Source organism: Lytechinus variegatus, chromosome 12 (assembly GCF_018143015.1).
Source record: "Lytechinus variegatus isolate NC3 chromosome 12, Lvar_3.0, whole genome shotgun sequence".
Classification (NCBI taxonomy): domain Eukaryota; kingdom Metazoa; phylum Echinodermata; class Echinoidea; order Temnopleuroida; family Toxopneustidae; genus Lytechinus; species Lytechinus variegatus.
This window is the reverse complement of record NC_054751.1, coordinates 22,511,287-22,536,053: the sequence shown is the minus strand read 5'-3', so window position 1 is coordinate 22,536,053 and position 24,767 is coordinate 22,511,287. Positions and strand designations below refer to the sequence as shown.

Below are 24,767 nucleotides of genomic sequence, written 5' to 3'. Positions count from 1 at the left end.
ACATTTTCCAGTTCATTTTTTATTTGCATTCATTAATTTAGGCAAAAAGATGGCCATTCAAAGTGGCTAAGAGGGGATCATGTTGGCCTTTTACTTTCAATAACTTCAAAAAATGCACTCTTTATCTGTTGTAACATCAGTTTAACATCAATATGGTATCAAATTAATCGATTTCGATGTTTACGCCACTTAGGTTATCAAATTGTTCACGCCACTTAAGGTGCAGGATTTCCTCATGGGTTACGCCATTTAGGCCCTGCATTTATGGTTGCAAATTTACGCCATTTAGAGTGCATTTCTGAGTTGTCGGACACGGGTGGGTAGCAGTCCATGTGGAGAGTGATATGGAGCTGAATACAGAGTCATAATTATAACGACTTCGTTCAGTAACTTAGTAGATAAGAGTCCTTCTTTGGTTTACGTTACCCCTCCTTCCTTCCGCAGAACCCGGGCGGTTTTCAAATATGGCCCCTGTTTTTTTTTTTTTAATGGTATTGTGTCTAATCTTGCCGGACCCCCGCCCCCCTTTTTTCCCTTTACACGATTGCGCAACTCCGCGCGTGGTAATGTACATCATTGTATGGTACGGTACCGAACACAAAATCAAACGTTCGTTCACCATCTGGACAGGGAAAACATTTCGAAAGATGTCTTTGGTAGAAGGCAACGTTCTTTTAGCATTAATTTGCGCTGCTGTTGCTATCATCGCTGCTACATTTCTACTTTTTATAAAGAAAGTAAAATCAGGTATGTTTATTTGCCTTTTATTCGACGCGATTTTACGTCACTATCTCCGAGGTTCGAGAGATGTTGCACTTGCGATACCCTTTGCGGTTATTTCGCTCATGTGCTATTTGAATGTAATACGACAATGCTTTGTGACATCTTGCGTTGGTCTGTGTGCAGAATAAATCGCACACGCTGCTATCATAATATACCGGTAATAGCAGTGTATCCTATTGCCGGACACCTTCAGTTCATGCAGTGCTTTGATTTGGTTTAAAAATACAACTAGAGGAAATACAATCAGGAAAAATTAGCACTTGATATTTCAAATATGAAAATTATGATTAAAATTATTTTATATTTTCCAACGGCTGTTTTCTTTGCATCGCACTTGTCGCATACCCCTATACTCGGGGGCCCTAGCTCCTGCTCCATTTTTTACTTTGTGCGTGACAAATTAATTCCGGACGCGCGCCGGACGGGTGAAATATTCTTGATTGTTGATAAGAAAGAATTGGTGTGATTTTTTTCTTCATATATCATGTCATGAATTGTAAATTCTTTAGAGAAGTTTTTGTTTGCTTTTTTAATGTTGGTAATAAATTCGTGTTTGCTATTAATGCTAACTAATTTTATTTTTTCTTTTTAACTGGATGTTCCATGGCACTTTCCAATACTAGTATTATGCTCATTCATATCGTGATGCTCAGTCATCAAGCGATGCGATGTCAATCGTCAAAGGCCGGTTCTCTTATCACGGTAAACCTCACGCACAGGATACAAGCCTGGAGGCGTCTGGGGAGTAAAAATCATCTACTTTACGTAGGCTTACTCCCCTAACGCCTGGCTCGGCTACCTATGCCTGGGTGTAGATGCCAGGATTACCCATGGTGAACCTAGACCTAAATCACCAATTTTAGTTTCAGTTTTTTGCCCAAAGTTATGTACATGGGCAAGTTTTATGTTTACCCCCATTTAATTACATTTTTCTTACTTTTCATTAAATAAATAGTCGTAAAATTGAAAGAAGTTAAGAGCAAGAGCGTTCACTTACCCCGTCTGTTTATTCGGCCATTTTGATTTCTTTTGTTATGATACCTAGATACACACGCGTGTTTTGCAGAGCTGCAACTTAGATTTAAAAAATACTTGCATTTGTCACTAAAAATCACGATTTGTAAAATATTTGTTTCGGTTGATAAATATCATAAAATAATTTATATATTTATCGATAAAAAAAATATTTTGTGATTCCTGATATCTATCGGCAGATGCAAGTATTTTTTTAATCCAAGTTGGCAGTCAAACTGCCAACTTGGATTAAAAAAATACTTTAAAAAAAGGCATGTACAGTGAATCCAGGCGTTAGTGGGGAGTGACTCCATACGTACAGTATATAACTTTCACTCCCCAAAACGCCCCAGGCTACAGGATACCTTGAGAACTAGGTCTAAATATAGGCCAGGAATAACCATTATTTCTGGGGATTTATTTAACAATTTCTGACATTTTAATATCTTCCCAATTCACCGATGGTAGTGTTTTAGTGCGAGCCTGCATGTGTAATCAGGGCGCCCTGGGCGACTGGGTTTTGTCTAGATTTTATATAAATATATGATGCGTATGTGCCGCTGTCGAGATCCCCAGTTTCAAAATAAATTTCTGTTCCAGAGCATCTGCATGGTCTGCTCCTGTGATGCCAACATTTTCATGGGAAAAATGGGAAGTGATTTGTGTTGAAAATAGATAATTGGGAATATTTCCAAATTAATTTGATTTGATCACATATTTTGGTTATTTCGTGTTTACGATACCCCAACATAATCATAAAACCATATCGACTGTTCAATATTGCATGATTAGAATAATGATGAAAAAATGCACAGCACTATGATTAATCCATTGTTATTGTGAATAGATGATTCTTCTGTTTGAATTCTTTCAGATGGGGGTGAAGCTAGGCGGCCACGCCCAGTACCTGTCCCTCATGGAGATGGACCCCCTGTCAGGGCGGGGAGAAGAAGAGGAAACATTAGAGATCGGATGCAGCAAGCAAGAAGGGAAGAAGAGGAAAGTGATGAAAACATTGGTAAGGGTGTTTTGCACTTATCCAGATATTTTTATAGTCATTGACCTATATCTGTCATCTCTTATGGCAAAACTCTCTTATTATTTGTCCTTTGAATAAAGAGATGGTATGCTTTATTATTTTTATTGATGATGAGTAAATATCTTGGTTTTTAAAATTTGTTTTATCTTTAATTCAACATCTGATGATATATGGATCATACAATTGGTTATTGTATTTTAGCCGAAACGTCCACACAAATACAATTGTTGTTTTAACATTTGTATGGATATACTATTCATCATTTTCACGCTGCTTGACCGTTATAGCAATGTCTTTTGAAGATAGTGGACATACTTTTACAACATTTGTCTTGAAAGGAAATCATGCAGAAAAGGTTTATCGTAATACATACTAACATTTTAGACAAATTATAATATCAAGTGCTTTCAAATTTTTTTATAAAGCCTTCCAACAAAGTTACTGATTTATTGAAAGTAGCAAATTACATGTACAGATACAATACAGGGGCCGCGGAACGGTTTTCAAAGGGGGGGGAGCTGACCATGCAAAAAATAAAAAAATCACAATCATATAGTAATTTTTACGTCTTTGTATACGGTTTTGGGATAAAGTGGGGCGGCTGAAGCCCCCAGCCCCCCCCCCCCTGCTTCCTCAGGCCCTGCAATATTTAAGAAAAGGTTCATATTTTGATGTTTTTTGTGTCTTTCTTTGTTTTCAGAGGAATGGATGAGAGATGATGAGGATGATGATGGAGAATTGAGAGATTCTTCAGGGAAGAGGATAGGTGCCAAGAAAGCCAAAAAACTTGAGATGAAAGCTGAAAGACAGAGGGAGAGAGAAGTAAGATACTTCTTATTTCTTTTATTTGTAGACTTGTAGTATTGTCTATACCCAACATCCTTGTAGCTTATATTTATGATGCTATTGATAAAGAAAACAACACTTTTCTTTTGTTTTCTCTTTGGCAATGTTCAAAATGTTCATGTAATCATTCCTATCATGTGCTAGTTATTTCATGTTTTAAGGGTAGGTTTTGGTAACTGAATTGTTTAAACACTTTTGCATTGTTTGCATGTGAGTGATTGGTCTTCAAGTGATACATGACAGTCAATTTTTTTTAAATAGTGTACTTTGGTGAAATAAATGTATTCAAGAGATGGTGACCAGCACACCAATGCTATTCTCTAGTAAAAAATGGTCTCTACAGCTAGAAAAAGAATTATAAATGATAATGTTCTAAAATGTTTTATTTCAGTTGATGCTACAAGAACGAGAAGAAGAAAAGGAACGCAGAGAAGCACGGGAAGAGCAAAGGAGGAAAGCAGCAGAGAAGGAGAAAGAAGAAGAAGAAAAGCGGGTATGGATTTAAGACTAGTCTTTGTTACTCTGATTTTTCCATTTAAATGTACTTTTTATTTCAGCGAGGAAATGAATCATAAAAGACTTTACTATGTTATATATATTTTTTTGCTGTCAAAGTGTGAAAATAATTTTCTATCAATTTACAGAAAGGACATTCTAACATTCTAATAATTCAACAAGTACTTACTTCTTAAAATAAACCTAAGCTGCATTCCAATCTTTCTCAAGTAATTCTCTAATGTTAATTTTCATGAAAAGCTACGTGGTGTTTCTGTCTGTCTTTTTTAGGTTTTGACACATTTCTTTGGAGTAGTTTATTTTTTTTTAACAGGGAAGAGCCTGGGTGTGGCCTTCATTTACAAATGTTGTCTTTTTACATTTATCCTTTGTATTGCCATTTAAATGTTGTGCTTTCATTTTTTGTGTGTGCATTTATAGGAAGAAGAAGAGAGACTAAAGAAAGAGGAACAGGAGAGGAGAGAGCATGAAGAATATTTAAAACTCAAAGAAAGTTTTGTAGTAGAGGAAGAAGGCCAGACCCAAGTCCTATCGGAAAATGAAGTAAGTATTTCTTTACCTTCAGGGATTCAATAGCACAGGTGGAGCCATCACATTTTGATACAGGGACAGACAAGACAATCCCAAGGTCAATTCTAGCGATATCTTGACAATAACCATAAGTTCCTGGATGTAGCACTGGGTGTAAATTTGCCATTCACTTTGTTGCACCGAACTAGAAATTCTACTTCTTGTGCAGTAATGTGTAACCCAACAACCGCCGGTCTAGTCGTACCGTAGCTAGCATCCACACCATGTTTCCAAACTCTTCTTACACTTTGAGGAGGTATCATCGTAAAACTTGCTACTTGTGTTATCCCTTTTGCTGTATACTATTCTTACCTTCTTGCTACCAGAAGTTACTAGGTCACACGGGGAAGTGTGTGAGCTACATCCGAGAATTTCTAGTTATTGTCATTAGCGAGAATTGAACAATATTTATTTCTTCCTGGACCTTTTTTAATACTCTTCCCCCTTATTTTATCTCTTTTTCCCCTCTTTTTCTCTTCTCTCCCCTTTTTTTTCTCTACTTAAAAAGTCCTCATCCCCCTGCCCCTGGCATTGCTGCCTGAATGTCACATTTCATTACAGGTAGCTTCAACTTTCTTGGAAGGTTGATTAGAATTCACCAACCCAAGAATTGTGGAAAAATTTATATGATAACTGTATTAAAGTTACATCAGTCCAGCCAGCTAATAACTTGCAGTCTCAAGAATAGGCATCTTCATTCTTCACCGTAGCTACAGCCATGTTGCGACCATGGAGAGTTAGATAATCATATGAGTATATCAGACAGTGGTTGTATTATGCAATTTCTGGTGTTTTTTTTAAGGGGCTGTGTCATTTATTCCATGCACACGTAGTCACATTGTAATAATGCATTTAGCCACTTTCTGATCGCTCTGTGACGATCTTCTCTGGAAAAAAAATCTGTTGGTTATTTGTTCAAAACAGTCCCAGTTTTTGCCGAATGAGTTCACCAAAGATATAAGGGTGCAAACTATAATGATGCATTTAACCGCTTGTGATTATTGTTTGAAATTCTTCTCTAAATAAATGTAATGGGTCTGTTATTTTCTAAACAGTCCCAGTCTTTGCTGTCTGAGTTTATAAACTACATCAAAGACATGAAGGTGGTTTTGTTAGAAGATCTAGGAGCTCAATTCAACATCAGAACTCAGGTATGTGAACTACAATACAATCCTACCTTCTTTATCTGCTCTTGAATTATCCAGACAATTCTTTTAGTGGGCCACTTTTTTGGCCAAGTTATCTGGTACACATGACTTATTTTTTTATGAATTGTTTAAAGTACCACCTTAACACCTTTTGGTGGATAGGTTGAAAGCGCCTGGCAGGCAGCTGATTATTGCTCCCAATATTGTGTTTCTTTTAATCTCAAATACTACTCATCCTCTGGAATGACTCAATCTATTGGATACTTAGAGGAATATAGCTTCTTTTTGAGCCATTTGTGGATGTAAACAACGTTTTAATTGCTGTACAAAGGATAATTTATTATTGCACTCTACATTGGTTTGGTAAGACAGCCATCTTCATACACTCATTGCACATTCTTACCCAGCATAGCACCTTACAGCATATCCACTCAGCCTTGAACTGCATAGACTGGTCTCAACATGAATAGACCAGTGCTATTGTGTTTTATGCAGCATGAAGCCGGTGGTGATCATTTCATTTGTTTGTACTTTACTATGTGTGTGCAGAAATCAACACTGTTACCAACCTGTTTGCTCTCTACAAAGTTACAAACCAAATTGGGTTCCAACATCTAAACTGTTTCACCATAAATACTTATCTACACGTATTCAGTACTACAGTAACAGCAACTCATCATTTCAAATTGAACTCTTAATATGCGGTGATATAAAGCCTAACCCCGGCCCAGCAAATGTCACTAGGAACAATCATCAAAATCATCATTATTCTTCATCCGAATTATATGGCTTACAGAACACAAATAAACAATCACTACATCTACCACATACAACATGGAAAATCATCAAAGATCTTGGTATTCAACGGGAACCTCTTCACCATCGTGGAAAACGAGCAGGAAAGAGAAAAAACCTGATCGCAATAGGGCGGCAACCAGTTCATCTTTCAATAACAACACCTGAAATTGCTTGTAATGATGATCAATGCACAATACCAGTTATTATCCGTTCGAGAATTAAATATCGGCGAAAAAAAGGAGTTCATATTAATTCACCTAATCTTCGTCAAATTAAATTGCATAGAAGTGAAACCAGTAGATATTTTTTACCTAAATTTTTATTGACAAATCCAAGATCGATCAACAACAAATTGGATGAGCTTGAAATCATCGTGAAAGAAAATTGTGTTGATATAGTAGCATTGACAGAAACTTGGGAAAATGAAGTTTCACCTCTTGAGTTGTTACATTTAGATGGTTTCGCAACTTTTTCTAGACCACGTAAAAATCGACAAGGAGGTGGGGTAGCTCTGCTTGCCAAGCATGAATTTCATCCTCGTCTTTTAACTGACATTAAAGTACCAGAGAATATTGAAGCAATATGGGTTATGTTAAGACCCTCTCATTTACCCAGGAAAATTTCAAGTATCATTTTATGTGTACTCTATTTTCCTCCAAGAAGCACTAATGAAGCTGATTATGCAGATCATGTTATCTCGACAATTGACTCTTTACTTGTGAAATACCCTGATGCAGGGATAACTGTACTTGGTGATTTTAATGATTTGAATTTACAAGAAATACTAAATGATGACATGTTTAAACAAGTTGTAAATAAACCAACAAGAGGGCACAATATACTTGATAAGATTTTTACAAACTTTTCTGAATTTTATGATAATGTTTTTATTCTCCCGCCAGTCAGCAGAAGCGACCATAACTGTGTTATTTGGTTTCCTTCTAATATTTCTAAAAGAATTATTGATAAGAAAATTAGAATTGTACGTCCTTTAACGGACAGTGGTTTGAGGTTGTTTGGACAATGGTTGACATCACAAACATGGGAAGAAGTCTTTTTAAATACGTCTGATTTATCAATAATGTATACCAGGTTGATCGATAGCATAAAAAATAAACTTGATTTATACTTACCTTCGCAAGAAGTAAAAATTAGTCAGACTGATAAACCTTGGATAACACCTTTTATCAAATCACTTATACGTGACTGACAAAAGGCTTTCAAAAAACAAAATGACACTCTTTGGAGACATTTAAGAAATAAAATTGCTCAAGCTATCTCCGTTGCAAAAACTAATTATTACAATACTCGTATAAAAAAGAAAAATTAAATAATCCTTCAGCCTGGTATAGACATATTAAAATACTTACGAATGGTAATCAAGACAATATTCCAATCACGATTCCTAATGTTGACATTGAAGATGATCTATATTGTAAACAAGCAGCTAACGCAATCAACAATTTTTTTGTGTCAATCGCTTCTGATCTTTCTCCTCTAAATAGAGGATCACTACCAGCTTTTTTACCTTCTCAGTTTGAAAGTCCTGAGATCAGTTGTTGGCAAGTCTATTGCAAACTGCGTAAATTGCAATTACATAAATCATCAATCAGAGATGATCTCCCCATTCGTGTTATTAGAGAATTTGCATGTGAATTGAGTGTACCGGTTACTAGGATACTCAATATATCTTTTAGACAAGGAATAGTACCTTCACAGTGGAAATTCGGTCAAGTAACTCCCATTCCAAAATCTCATCCACCGTGCATCAATAATTTACGTCCTATATCTTTAACTTCACATTTTGCTAAGCTCGCAGAATCTTTTATGGCTCAATGGTTATTGAAAGACATTGAGAAACAAATTGATATGCATCAGTTCGGTAACAGACCAGGATTGTCTACATCACATTATCTTGTTGGTCTATTACATCATCTCTATGACAATGCAGAAAACAAAAAATCTGTGTCCACTGTTGTATGTACAGATTTTAAAAAGGCGTTTGATCGCCTGGATCACAATATTCTAATCAAAAAAATGATTAATATGCACATAAAACCATGGATCATAAATTGGATTGTAAGTTTTTTGGAACATCGTAAGCAATGTACGTTATATCATGGAATCTTTTCTGATATCAAAGTTAATCATGCCGGTGTGCCCCAAGGGACACGACTTGGCCCGATCCTTTTTTTAATTATGGTAAATGATTTATGTGAAAATATTCCTATACATTATTTTAAATATGTTGATGATTTGTCTTTAGTACAATGTCGTAAATCAACCGACAATTCGCAATTACAGTCAGTACTCAATTCAGTGCAATCCTGGTCACAATCAAATAATATGTCACTCAATCCCTCAAAGTGTTTTACTTTACATATTACTTTTATGAAAAACCCCATCACTCCTGAGGTTCTTGCCATTAATAACTCTGCCTTATATAATGTAGAAAGTATCAAAATTCTTGGAGTTATTATACAATCTGATTTGAAATGGAATTTACATGTCGATGACTTGGTTAAGAGGTGCAATAGAAAATTATATATGTTAAGGAAACTGAAAAAGTTCAATTTACCTTTGAAGGATTTAGTGACAATATATATGGGTTATATACGACCAATTTTAGAATATTGTGCTCCAGTTTTCCACAGCAGTCTTACAGCAAAACAAAATAATACTATTGAAAGAATACAACGGAGAGTATGTAAAATTATCTTAGGACATAATTACATTACATACTCAAATGCATGTCAGGTATGTAATTTACCAACACTTGAGGAGAGAAGACTGACACTAAGTAAAAAATTTGCAAAATCTCTTTCAACTCATCCATTGTGTAAGACATGGCTACCTCGAAAAAAACATACAAACATATCTCTTCGTCGTACAAACAACTATCAACAGTTTCCAATAAGAACAACAAGATTTAAAAACAGTCCATTGCCTTTTTTGGTAGACATACTCAACAAAAGATGAGTGTGTAGGCTAAGAAAGGCAATGCAAATGGTCCTCACCCTATTATAAAATTATTTTTGTCATTTAAATAAGTGTCAGTCTCCTCTCCTTCAAGTCTGCCATTATCATATTACATTCACTCGTTCATCATGTTCATTTTCTTTTATGCCCTATTTAAAATGTATTTACTTTTAAATGTATAACCGTTTTTAATGCATTTTACTATGTACTTAATAATGTGCCAAAACCAACTTGTAAGCATGATCTTTCCAGCTTTTGCTGTTTTTTCATGTATGATTGTTAACATGTTTGATTATCAATAAAGACCATTTTTGAATTGAATTGAATTGAATTGAATTGATTTAGGTCTACAAAACCAAAAATCAACTTTACATTTTCTGTAAATGGATAGTGCGCCCTCTTGTGACAGTGAAAATTCAAGTTTCTTCATGAAACCATAAACCATGACAGCAGTATTACTGGAGCCACCTTGAATACCATCATCTTGAGTCCTGGAGGGGGGGGGGTGGGGTGTGTATGATAACGTCCCACTTTAAGTGATGCTTCGAGCTGACAACATATCTGAATAAATAGAGTAAAATTCACAGAGCAAAATGCTGTAAATGTCATCAAAATTGGATAACAAATAACAAAGTTAATAAAATTTAAAGATTTGCATTATTCCGGTAAAACAGTTCTAGGCATGTCTTCGTGAATATTCATTAGGTGGGCTGATGATATCATGTCCCCACTTTCCTTTTTTCATATGTTACTTTATGAAATCATAATTGTTTCATTTTTTTCATAAATGTTTAAATGATGTGTCTCCATTATGAAATAAGGTGCAGCAAGAAATAACTAATGCACTTAATCAGTTGTCAATCCATTTGTTTTAATTCTTGGTAGGAAAATTTTTTAATAAACATAATTTCATATAATAGGATACAAAAGAACAAGTGAGGATATGACATCATCAGCCCACCTAATGAATACTCACAAAAACATGCTTAGAACTGTTTCACTTGAATAATGCAAATCTTTGAAATTCAATAACTTTGTTATTTGTTATCCAATTTTTATCCAATTTTCAGCAATTTGCTCTGTGAAGTTTACTCTATTTATTGAGATTTAAATTTCTCCAGCCCGGAGCATCCTTTTAAATTCCAGGTGGTGTATGATGCATATCACATTACACTATTTGTAAGGAAATGCTTGTGGGACTTGCTCTACTCTTGATTCATCAATGAGAACACATGTTTTAAAATCATGTTATTACTTAACCATGACTTATTCAGATTTTGTAGAACTCCCCCCATGATTTCTTTCATAGAATGCAATCCTTTTATCTTATGATATAGCATGAAAAGTCAATCCCAGGTCAATAGCTGAATCACAGGTTTTGTACAATATAAAAAAGTTATCATGGAAATGATAGGAAACAGTGAAATGCCAGTAGTTGCAGTAAACACTGATTTCATGAGAAAGTCTGTAAAACCAGGCTTAATTGTCAGTATATCATCGAGAATCTAGATCTGGTACAGTTACATAAACTGAACTTTGTGAAATCTTGAAATGTACGCTGAAAATGTTCACACTGAAGATCACCAACACAGATAGGCACACGTGGGACAGTGTATTATTATCGCTGCCAGCGTTCTCGCCAGAAAAAAATTCACCCATGTCGGGGACTTGTGCTGCCACTCCCGGGGGGTGGGTGCGGGAGGGGGGTTCACCCCTCCCGCGCGGAGCGCGGAAGCGACGGCCTTTTCATGAAATAGAGACGCCAAGGAAGCCCCATTGTGGCGTATTTTTAAGCCCACACAAATGCACATAAATGTTAGGCCTGGGAGTAAACATCGATTGATCAAATGATTCGATTGGCATGCCGCCAATCACCAATCGATTAGCAAAATTTACACAAATCGAATGTTCGGCAGATCCCGATTATGACATTGGGAGAACTCGAATACCCAAGTAATAATAACAAAATGACAAGAAAACAATGATGGCACTTCATACAGGTTTAAAAATTATGGTACCGAGAGAATTTTTCAAAAATAATCAATGATTGTATTACATTCACAGTTACACACCAACATGAAAGCGCTCCGAATTTTTTTTAATCCCACCCAACCTTGCCCTCGATACACAAAATGAGTTCATTGTCTGCGTGCACAAAACAATAAGAAAACACACAACCAAGCTCACTTGAGCTGATTGGACCTTCGGATAGCCAATGAAACTTTTGGGGAAACAAAGAAGAAGGCAGTGGTTCCCTTATCAGGAGAGGTCATGACTTCAGAAATAAATTGACCCCTCCCCCATCTGTGTGTGTGTGTGAGGGAGAGAGAGAAAGATAAGGGTGGGAGCCGGAGAATTCCTTTGTTTCAAAACAATAATGCAACCTTTTTTCTATCCCCCTCACACAATGAAAACTACATTCCAACATGCGCCCGTCTTCACCGGTACTTTCTCGACTAGTCTTCAAAAATAGACCCAGTTATACATGTAGGTTCAAATGATAAAAAATCATAATTTTATAAGGTATTTCAAATTAAATATTTTTCAAAATATTTTTTTGAAATACATGTGTAGAATCGTGGACAGTGCCACAAGTGGGGGCGGGGACATGGTGTGGGCAAGGGATGAAATTGTTCAAGAAATGCTCCACCTGGGGTCAGTCTCAAAGAATAGTTCATGAATGAGTTGTTTACATCTTTGGACTTTGCACTGGCTGTTCAATCTGGGCTGATTCATTCATATGCAGGGGTGTGGCACTTGGAGGGATGCATGTATAATACCTACTTTCATTTATTCTAAACATGTGACTTTGATGGAGATTTCACCATAAAGTAGGTCAACTATTGTGACTTAAAAGACCTGATTCCCGACGAACAATCGAATCATTCGATTATTTTTTCAGGAAATAATTGAATGGTAAAAATGACAATCGTCCCAGGCCTAACATCCATGCACCATAGCGGTCACGCACAGTTCTCAAACTCCTTTGCTATTCGTTCATTGTGTGCAGAGAGGGCGGGATAAAATGACAAACACAGTACAACTCCTTTGCTATTCGTTCATTGTGTGTATAGAGGGCGGGATAAATGACAAACACAGTACAAGTACATGTTCCTTGTATATGTACATTCAATGCATTTATTCCAAGTTCAGTAAGCGCAGCTACCGGTAGGTCATAGAGCATAGCCGGTGTGATGTGCGGGGCAGACGGGGGAATAGGCAACGGAACGACCGTACCGTGCCGTCATATGCCCGCAATAGCAGCCGCGAGCTAGCTGGGCGCCTTGCCACTTTCCTAGCCGTAGTAGGCCTGTAAGTGGTCTTAAGTTGGTGGGACTTCGGCGCAACCCGATAAATGAAGTTGATATCACTAAGATGAGTTCATGGAGTGTATTATTTTTTCTGAATATTTCCATTTAATTTTTCCACGCATGTCGCCACGCATGTCGCTGAAATTTTACGCATGGTTCCACTTGGTCTCCATTTCCGCACGCATGGTGTTTGCACCATGCGTGTTATACACTGGCGAGAACGCTGATCGCTGGAATAAAGACCCGACGGAAGCGACCGAATCTGTGCTTATTTTGCTTATTTCTCAGCAATTACACAATTTCTTCCAGAATCCTTTGGCACATATATTTTATTCATACAAACAGACACTTGGGTGGTCATTATATTAGATTCTGTAAAAAGTCATTTTGAGATCGTTACCAAAACTGGAATTTATCTTTAACCCATTGCCTACTGAAACAGAGTGGTCCCTTACAAAGCCAGTGTGATCATCAGTATTCAATATGTTAACATGAGCTGAGATAAATCTAGGAATCTTCAATACATACCAATAAAAATGGTTAGATCTGTTCTACTAATTGCTGCAATACATTCCAAATATTCCTGGATGCCATCTAAGAAAGAGTTGCAATCTAGACTCGTGTCAGTCTAGGATTGTAATTGATCTAAATTTGTGTTGTCAAGAGATAAGTATATTAGGTCAATTACAATCTTAGTTTTATGTTTTCCAGTATGGATTAAAGGTTAAAGACAGTGGTTCCAGCAGTTATTTCATGAGAAAGTCTTTTAAGTCAAGATTACATGTAATTGTCAAAATATTATTATCATACATCTAGATCTGGTAGATTAATGTAAACTTATTTTTGTAAAATCATGAAATCTTAGCTCAAAATCAGTCATTCTAATTATCACTAACACAGAAAAGCATGTGTGACAGTGTATTAATATTGCTTCGAAAAATACTCAACTTTGGATGGAATTTTGTGCTCATATTGCTCATTTCTCAGCAATTACGCATTTTGTGCCGAATAAATTTCGCTTTTATTTTTTAATTTATACATATAAACACTTCAGTGGTAATTTCATTCGATTCTGTTCGAACTAATTTTTAGATTGTTACCACAACTGGTATTTATCTTTGGATTGCAGACCCTGAATTTCAATAATTTTAGATCAAGGTCACTTTTCCATAGGGTGCATTTAATATTACAGCCAAATGGGAAACATAGAAAAAGGGCACATCAAACCTCCAAGGCCAATGAAAGGGTCATCACCATGCATGAACAAAAATATTGCAAAAATATTTTTAAAATACCCCCCAAATCACCCTGAAAATATGTTTTTAGGGTATTGTGGTAAAAAATACTATAAAAATGCCTTCAAACCATATTCGTCAAAATATATTTTTTGTGCGTTTTTTGAACGCCGAATATTGTATATTTGAAATATATTTTTGAGAGTATTTTTGTCATGTCCAATAAAATATGAATTTTTACCCCACAAAAAGTTATAAAAATACAATTTTAACTACTCTTCCTGACTTTCAATAATTTTGGGTGTGATGCCTGCATATACAGCATACAATTTTGAAGACAATAGAATATATTTTTTATTTTGTTTTACATCTTGAATAGAAAATACTATAAAAATATATATATATATTAGATTTGTATATAGCTCATATTGTGTTGATTAAATTTTTGTCTCACCTGCATAGCAGAGTGAGACTATAGGCGCCGCTTTTCCGACGGCTGCGGCGACATCGACATCGGCGGCGTCAACATCAAATCTTAACCTGAGGTTAAGTTTTTGAAATGACATCATAACTTAGAAAATATATGGACCTAGTTCATTAAACTTGGACATAAGGTTAATCAAGTATCACCAAACATCCTGCATGAGTTTCACGTCACATGACCAAGGTCAAAGGTCATTTAGGGTCAATGAACTTTGGCCAATTTGGGGTATCTGTTGAATTATAATCATAACTTCGCAAGTTTATTGATCTGACTTTTGAAACTTGGACATAAGAGTAATCAAGTATCACTGAATATCCTGTCCAAGTTTCAGATCACATGATCAAGGTCAAAGGTCATGTGAGGTCAATGAACTTTTGCCACATTGGGGGTATTTGTTGAATTACCATCCTATCTCTGTAAAGTGTATTGGTCTAGTTCATAAAACGTGGAAATAAGTGTAACCAAGTATCACTGAACATCTTGTGCGAGTTTAGTAGTTTTCAAAGTCAGCACTACTGTTATGTTGAATCGCGTGATGCAGGTGAGACGGCCAGAGGTATTCCACTTGTTAGGTTTTTTCCTTTAAAATACGCCCAAAATATGTTACTTTTAGAGAATTTTTAGAAAAATATTCTGAATAAAAAAAAAAATATAATCTGAAAAAAATGATTAAGGCAAGGCCAGTCAATAGGGTATCAAAAAAATACTATCCATAGTGGATCCAAGGCCTCAGATGGCCATAGATTCCCTTGAATTGCCATTGTTAGATTGTAATTTACAATGAATCCTCATTTTCCCCCCATATTCTTTGTAATGAAATGTACAAGAGTACATACATATACATGTACATGTACAATATATCTTTTATTAAAAGACGGTTGGATGCATCTTGGTTGGGGGTTCTAAAATCTTGTCTTTGAAACAAAGAGCCATGGTGTGTTTTCCTTCAACATAAACTGATCCTCAATGTGCTGCACTCAACCCAGGTGATGTGCATGGGTAACTGGCAGGATTGATGCTTTGAATGTAATGAGTGCTGGGAGAGTATAGCGATGATAATAGTGCATATTGGAATAGATTATTTCTAGATAGATGGCACCATCTAAAGCCCAAATTCACCCCTTTTGGGGGAGGTGGGTTGGGTCATTCATTTCATCATTTTACTCAGTCGACTGTCCCTGCATTTAAAGATTTCATCATCATGTCAGCAATCGATTCCAGCAGCGGAAGAGAGAAAGAAATATCCAGGCTCAGCCAATTAGACCTTTTAGACATATCCCCTAAAGACCAACCCCTTTTCCCTCAATGATTTATGCAAACAAATCCTGGTGCAGAACAATTGAATTTGATCATTCCCTATAGAGATTAACCCTGTTAGAGTAGGTTGGAAAGAGATCTTCAGCCATTCCAATCCTCTGGCCTGAGGCCACTTGGAGAAGGGCTGATTGATCTTGTGCGTGGGCTAGCCGGCTGCTGCATGCTGGTCATGTTCACATTGGGAGACATTCATGTACTACAGCATTTCACTGAACATTTTATTGTTCATCTAGACAGCTTTGAGTAAAATTGGCTGATTACACATGTAGTTCATGTTCACAATTGATGTCATGTGTTAGGGTTTTGTTCACATATGATGCTTTTAGAATCATTAGGCTACGGTCACAACCCCCAGAGTTAGCCTTCTCAGCGACTGGACGGCGAGTTTTTAGCCAATTTTTGCCTGGCACCGAGCGACAGCCGTCAGGGTGCCATTGGGTTTTTTTTGGGCATCCCTCGGTCGTCTCTCAAGATTTAGTGCAGAGTTAAGATTCTGGCAGTGCTCACTTTTCACTCACCGCCCTAAGCACGCTAGGTGCCCGGGTAGTCGCCGTCCGGGCACTGAGGTAATCAAGCTGTCACTGTCACACAATTTAGGTAAAATGATAAAACTTGTGTGATCAAAGGTTGTCGAGCGGTTACCAGCCGGTCGCAGGCAACTGGCCTCTCAGAGATCGGTTGATGATCTCGCAGTGACTTCAAGATCGGCTGGGTGATTACTTAAAAATAGGTAGGTGGCCCTTGGGAGACCGAGAATCGGTGGGCTGTCAGCCAATCACTGCTCAGACGCCAAACAGATTTGATTCAGATTTGAGTAATGAGTAACCGACAGGGCCACTGCTCGTCCACCGAATGCGTCTTTACATCCTCCTTGACTTCTATAAAAATTGTTGGGCGATTCCTTAATTCCAACGGCGCCTGAACAGGCTACTTATTGGTCGGTCGCTACTCTGAGTAGTGACTAAAGCCTAAGATTATGATATCATTGCTCACTCTATTCTTGTGGGTCATGTCATGTTTACATTAGTAAAAATAATATAAGTTTGCTACCATTATGTACCTTACATGAGGATTTAGCTTTCATACAAACTTTCATTTCATCACTTTTCTTTTATTTTCCAACAAAATACAACAAAATAAATACAGTCAAGTGAATACAAAAAGCACATTATAATGAGGACATTATACGATCATCAATACAATTGTTATCGTGTAATGTAAGTGTTCAGGCAAAATTTCTGAAAAGCTGTGAGAAAGTGAAGAGAATGAGCAAATTTTCATATATTTAGAATAAATTTTAACATTATTTTCAGAATATGATATTGATGCAATATTTCACAATTTTCAGGTCCTTTTCTGTCTTTTTCTCCCTTCATCTCTTGGTTGTAAAAATTTTGGGAAACCATGGCTTCCAATTCTCCAGTCTGTACCAATGCCAGTGTATGGAATTGATAAGTGAAGAAGTATGATGGTTTGGGAATGACATTAATGAGGAAAACAATGTGATTATTTTTTGTGTGAAAATGGAGAGGCCCTCTAAAATGCTTAAGTTTTGTACTTTGTTGGTTTCACAAGAATTGGATTAGTCGAATGTGTGCATGGCTGTGTGATCTGTTTTTAGTCATATATTCCTGGTCACAAGTGAAGAGGTAGGACTTTTTTTTCGAAGCAGTACACCTCTATGTGTTTACCTGTTTTTGCAATCATCAGTGTGATTGTTTTCAGCTTAGATTTCTCATAATACTAGTGTATTTTGGATATTGTTAAGGTCAATTGACTCCAGGGTCCCTTAACACAAAGGTTAGCATTGATCGTATAGTTGATTTCAACGATTGATTGTACATTGTAGTCAATGCAATCAGTTGTAGAAAAATGTACTCTGATCGTTGCTAAGGTTTGTGTTATGGGGCCCAGGTCTTATAGTTATTTTTTTATTATCCATATTCATTTTCAGTCTGCATTTATATTTCAATATAGTATAGTATAGTATAGTATCTATTTTTACAGAGTAGATTCATCAAATTGGCTGGTTCCGCATACATGATGTATATTCATGATTTATAAACAAAACCTGCATTGCATGATCAAATGATTACAATATGTGAACATAGCAATGAATGTAAAACTTCTCACAAAGATAACCTGTTTTAGATTGGCTGTGAATAGCCACAATCATTTCTTCTCAGGTACCATAGACAATTTTCTCTTGCAACAGTACTTTGGTGCAACTAAAATAAGTTAAGGTTTAAGGTTTTAACCTGGCATTTCAACAGACAAAAATATGATCATGATATGAAATATTTCTGATGATACATGTACATTTGGATTTCATTCAGTCCAATGCCAATTCGTCCAATTGCCAACTCGTCTACTATCATTTGGTCTACCGCCAGTTCGTCCACTACCCACATGGTCTAATTGCCATTTCGTTCACTCACCATTTGTCTAATAACCAGTTGGTCCAATAGCCATTTAGTCCATATACCATTTGGTCTAAGTGCTTATTGGGCAAAATAAATGAAAATAAAACAAATATTAGACCAACTGGTTATGAGATGAAATGGTCATAGACGAACTGGTAATTAGACAAAGTGTTGATTGGACCAAATGGTTGTTAGATGAAGTGTTGATTGATGGAATAACATTAGACTAAAGGAAGGTAGACCATGTGGTGAGTGGACGCGTTGGCAGTGGATGCATTGGCAATTTACCATACATTTCCACCCTCCCAGACCTGTCTGAGTTGTAGACTTCATAGCTGATTTCTAAATTCAATTAGCAGGACTTGGCCCAAATTACATCAAATATATTTGATTGAATCATAAAAATTAAGTATAAGCTTGCAGACCTATATATTCTGACCCCATGAAACAACTGAGTGAACTGACCTACTTTTCCAGTGATTGCATAATTTTATATTTGTGGACATACATACATTTATATTCTGTCATCTGTAGGATAGCTGTCGGGGAGGGGAGCTGTTACTGGCCTGTAGGAGCCATTTTCAAGGGAAGTTGTTCTGTTTTTAGCCCATTCGGCCCAAAGGCAAGATGAGCTTGTGCCGTGGCGTGGCGTCCGTCGTCTGTTGTCTGTCGTCCGTCCACAATTTCAAAATGCTACTACTTCGCCATTTCAAGTCTGATTTCAATTCTGTTTGTTAGCACTAGGCGGGGGATTCAAAACTTGTGCACAGAATTTTGAAATACATTAAATATGCTAATTTATGCGCATTTTTCAAAATTCACAAAAAATGCTTCTTCTTCTTTATTTGTTGACCGATTTTGAATTTTTTGCTTCCATCTGGTAGAGCTTCATGAGGTTCACCAATCTTCTACACAGAATTTTGAAATTTTGATTAGAACAATTTAGAACAATTTTAATGCTAATTTATGCACATTTTGAAAAGTTCACATAAAATGCTTCTTCTTTATTTGGTGACCGATTTTGATTTTTTTTCTCCCATCTGTAACAGCTTCATGAGGTTCACCAATCTTCTATACAGAATTTTGAAATTTTGATTAGAAAAATTTTTATGCTAATTTATGCGAAATTAATTTATGCATATTTTTAAAAATTCACATAAAATGCTTCTTCTTCTGTATATGTTGACCGATTTTGATTTTTTCTTCCATCTCGTAGAGCTTCATGAGGTTCACCAATCTTCTTCACACAATTTTGACATTTTGACTAGAACAATTTTTATGCTAATTTATGGGAATAAATTTATTCATATTTTTAAAAGTTCACATAAAATGCTTTTTCTTCTTCCATTTTGTAGAACTTTATGAGGTTCACCACACTTCTACTCAGAATTACAAAGAAATGTTTCTTCTTCTTCATTTGTTGATCAATTTCGATTTTGTTTGCTTTATATAAAAGCTCAAGGTGGTGATACAAAATTTCAACATATAATATTTATACTCATTAAATATGCTAATTTATTCATATATTTTTGAGAACTCACAAAAGTTGTTTATTTATTTGTGGATTGACTTTGGTTGTTTTTGTTCCATCTGAGAGCTACATTAAGTTCACCTAGGTTTTACACAGAGTTAAGAAACTTTGACTATTATTACCGGTAATACTTAATTCATATGAAATGTATTCATACATCACAAAAAATGCTTCTATGTCATTTCTTCATCAATTTCATTTCTATATCCTCAAGTTATGTCACCAATATAATTCACTACAGTGTCAACTGGGCTGAAATTAAAATTGTGTTATTTTTTTTTTGCGAGATGCCGGATGAGCTCCACATCATTGATGTGCTAGTTGTAAATTACAAACCCTTCTGTATTTGCAGTACTTCAGATCTCTTTGTTTTATATTTGTATGTTTTTCATATATACATAAATCCAAAGGAACTATTGCTGGGCTAGCGCTATAAGTATCTTTTGGACGGTGTGTGCACTCAAAAAGAAATCATCATTGATATTATTATTAAAAAACTTGAGTGGTTATTATAAAGATAATTAACAGGTGAATCATTCATGGAGCCTTTGAAATGACTTGTTTTTGTGTTATAAAGGCAACAATTAGGAAGGGATTTTATTGTTACATTGTAAATGGGGACCTTTGTTTGGTATATCTAGGTTTAATCTGCAAACTCAATTCTATTTACAACAAAAATAGTCTTCGATGCAATTACCAAAATTAATTGGAGGTAGCATCAGGAAGGAAAGGACAGGAAATTATATTCAGTATATATTTTAGCCAAACCAATTATTGCTAGTAAGCAATACCTGCATGGATGCCTTCCGTTGTGTGGAGAAATCTCTAGTATTATGATGTGACCTGATTTTTCGTGATTAAAAGAAACCCTAGTCACGATGGCCATGGATCACTTTCATCAAGGCTTGTGCACTTTTATGAACTCCACTGATTGGGGGTTCTTCCTATATAAAGGATCTTCTCCATATCAGCTTCTTGGACAATGTTTTTAGTGTTACTCTGAGTTATTTGAATGATTAGCAATTTTTGCATTAGATGAATGTTTAGCTGTAAATGTAACAATGATTTTGAAAAAGGTAATTTTATAATTCAAATGACTGCAAGTAGGGTATTTTTTTATTTTACTTTGTACATGTACATGAACATGCAACTCCGAAAATGCCAAATAATATGTTTTAGAAAGCTTGAACCATTCAGATTTTTAATCCTGTCTGTCCTACCTTTGCTTGGTGTTTTTTTTTAAATCTTTTATTCAATGATCATTGCCAGTTCTATCAATTTGTTTTTAAGTGCTACTTCCATCATGGCCATACACAGAGTTTTATTTCAGGGGGGGGGGGGGGCAAGAAGCACATTAAATTTTAAAAATGTAAGGGAGCAAAGCAACCAAGCTTGTCATTTGGTCACATTTGGTCACATTTGGTCACTTTGGCATTTTATTTTCTAAAGTAAAATTGAAGGAATTTGTGCACACTTTCTGTGAATTTTATGAACATTTTTAGGAAAAAATATGGAAATTTTGAAAATTATTGAGGCACCTGCCCCCCCCCCCCTGCTGTGTATGGCCATGACTGCTTCCCATACAGGCCCAGTGTGTGTGTTTGTTTTTATTTGTTTTCATTTTATGAAACACATTCATTTATCAAAGGAATGTGTGTTGAACGTACAGAATATCTAGGTTAGGTTTTGAGCTCAGTACATTTATTAGAATGAAATGTAACATGAAAATTGAAATGCAGTAAAATGTAAAAGAAAAAAAAAGGTTTGCAGTGTGCATGTACAGTGTATAAGACTACCAGTGCAGAAATCACTCTGTTGTGTATATGGATACAGATCACAAATACAGGTTATTGAAAAGGTCACATGTCATGATCCCTTCTCAATAATGACAATCATTCTTCAGAATATTGCATTTCTTGTCTCCTTAAAAACAAACTACTCATTTGGAGCAAGGCTGTGGGCTGGCCTTTGGCATAAACTTGATTTAAAATGTATTAATGAATTTACAAAAAAAAATTAGGGTTGATGTATCGAGGATGGATTTAGAGGTTTGTATTTTTTATATGAAGATATATTTTCTGTTTAATCACAGTTGGACATTCATTACTTGACAGAATTGAAATTGGTCTTATGGATTAGTGTAAATGAAATGAAATACCCAGGTACACAAAAAAATTTGATTTAAAACATTGGCCTTTTAAGTCCTTTCACTTTCTTTATAATATTTTCCTCTGGATTATTTATTGCCCAGTGCACACCTTATTTTAATAAGCATCAAAATAAATACTAGATATATAGGCCTTGTTTTAATATGCCCAGTATGTTGAGGTTAGTCAAGGATACCATACATACTATATATACCTACTTATGAGAGTTATTAAATTCTTTTCCTCCCTTGCCCCAAACCATCCAATCTTTATCTATGAGATATCTCTGTGATTATTACTAAGATGCCAGGGAGAAAAAAAGCCCTCCGCCTCATCACTTCTTTGGCCAGAAATCAAATGATAATAACAATGTAATGAAATTTTGATTTGGAAATGAAGGATGGATGTCGGGGACTCAGAGATCGCCGGGCGTCCAGTACAAATAAAAGAGAACTGGCCGGAAGGCAGATGGGGCTGGGATATTAGAAATGAAATGGAAAGTTTAAGGGGATGATATTTAGTGGGAGAAACGTATTAAAGAATAAGTTCTGAATGAATGAACTTAAAAGATGTGTTGCATGTACTTAAGACAAAAGGGAATACAGGTGGTTTGGGAGTATGGTGCTGTGTGATGGAGTGGGAGTTTGGGGGAGAGAAAAAGGAAAGAGAGATTTTGGTCTAAAACAAACAGCAGAAATATATTTTAAACAGGCTTTTCCTTGTATAGAGTCAGGAATACGTGATTAATTTTTAAGTGCATGTGAATAATGCGTGTTGCAGCAGAAGATGTTGGTTTTATTTTGTGTTTTTGTCGAGTGTTTTCGTCTTCTTGTGCTCAAAAGTTCATTACATTCAATATCTCACTTTCTCATCTTACCATCCTAAACCATCATAAATTTATGTTCCACCTCTATTGACACTTCTTCTTCTAAGTGTTATCCTTGCGTCTGATTGGCTGAGATGAAATGAAAATCACTGGTGACATACTTGGTGAAATGCACCCCCTCAGATGATTATTGGATGCAGCGATTGTTGGTATTTTGTGAATTAGATGACTTTTTGAGATGACCACAGGCGTCCAATGCATTCTCACCTCCCTCTCCAAATTGGTATAGTTTGTTATCCATGCTCTAGTAAGACATTTTGTCGCATATTTTTGTTTCAAGATTGTTTTATGGGGAATGTATTCTCCACCTTTGTTCACTATGAATAGTGGCAGTCTTTTTCTTATGGAGAAGCATTGATGAGTTGATAGTTGGCCTATTGCTTTGAAATTTAGCATTACGGGATAAGGCTTATTTTCAAAGCATATCAAGTTTTCAGATGAAATGATATCTATGTCAAATAGCCTGTGATAAATGGTAAGAATTGAGTTTCAAAATTCTTTCAGTATATCTCCCCAGAGTGTGGAGAAAGTGCGTGCATTGTGTGCAGACAAGCAAGAATGCAATGACAGGGTCTCGAGATAGTGTTCCAATGTGTTATTAGAACTTAAAATTGTTATCACATGAAATTATTGGTGCAGTTTATAAAAAGACAGAATTTGTTATTGATTTTTGTTTTCATATGCTGACCATGTCTTCCATTTCTTCTCTCATACACAGGAGGCAATCAACAGAGTGCAGGAGCTCCAAGCTGAGGGTCGTCTTACAGGAGTCATCGATGACAGGGGAAAGTTTATTTACATCTCTGAAGAGGAACTTGAAGCAGTCGCTAAGTTCATCCGGCAGAGGGGTAGAGTTTCCATAGCAGAATTGGCTGAAGCTAGCAATCAGTTAATATCACTAAATCCGGAAAATAAAGAGGTTTATCAAAGCAAGCTCCTTAGTCAAGCTGTTTAAAATAATAATGATAGTATTTTTCTTGCCTTTTTATCAATCTGATATTGGTTGCTTTCAAGTTTATCTTCCATTTTTTGAATTTCAAATCTACTGACTACTTTATTAGTGTTAATGTTTTCTTCAGAGCGTAGATCTATGGAGGTACAGAATTTAACTCTCACATCGTGTAAAGTTAAAGTGGGTTTGGATGAAAGTATTTCTGTTCAAATTATGGGCAAGATGCTATTATTCAAGTAATTCTTCACTGATTGATCAGCCAAGGGTGAATGGTATTTTTTTTACCAGGGCCTCTTACTAACAAAGTTTAAATACAGAAGGGAAAGCCCAAAATATCAAAATATTCAATCATTTTAGTGCTTACTGATTTACCTGTGTATGTTTTTTTTTCTTTTCCTATAATTTTCTTCTTTATTTCATGTACTTACCAGTATTTTTCCTGGTCACTGGGGATACTGAGTTATTCTGATCTTGAGTTCTAACATATTCTCTGAAAAAAAAGTTTCACCAAAGGCTTGCGGGCTGAACAACTTCAATTTTGTTTAAGCTTTGCCATCACACTGAATTAAGTTGGTCATGGTCTAACATTTTGTATTCATAACCATAGTGTTGCAGCTAATTATTTCATTCTGGTTATTAATTGATCAGATGAAAGGTGCAGATATAACTTTGAAAATCAAGTGCAACCCAAACATGTGTGCTCCTTATTGGATGAAAATCAAATTTTTCCAACACCAGGGGGGCGTTTCATCAACATTTTTGTCTGACAAGTTGTCAGATCTGACATC

The 24,767-nt window shown here is 35.9% G+C and overlaps 1 protein-coding gene across 1 annotated transcript; it reads left to right on the top strand.

Annotated features, from left to right (window-relative positions):
* The first annotated feature begins 566 nt into the window (after window positions 1-566).
* On the top strand, window positions 567-24,767 carry LOC121425052 (DDRGK domain-containing protein 1-like). The gene is made up of 7 exons (XM_041621004.1): window positions 567-747; window positions 2,672-2,815; window positions 3,537-3,658; window positions 4,074-4,175; window positions 4,619-4,741; window positions 5,824-5,919; window positions 23,746-24,767. Exons 1-7 carry the CDS (start codon window positions 567-569, stop codon window positions 23,980-23,982), a joined length of 1,005 nt encoding a protein of 334 aa, XP_041476938.1. The 3' UTR covers window positions 23,983-24,767.

Coding starts and splice junctions, on each gene's coding strand:
- LOC121425052 (XM_041621004.1), top strand. CDS start 567: ATGTACATCATTGTATGGTACGGTACCGAACACAAAATCAAACGTTCG. Junction 748..2,671: donor TATAAAGAAAGTAAAATCAG/GTATGTTTATTT, acceptor GAATTCTTTCAG/ATGGGGGTGAAGCTAGGCGG. Junction 3,659..4,073: donor AAAGACAGAGGGAGAGAGAA/GTAAGATACTTC, acceptor GTTTTATTTCAG/TTGATGCTACAAGAACGAGA.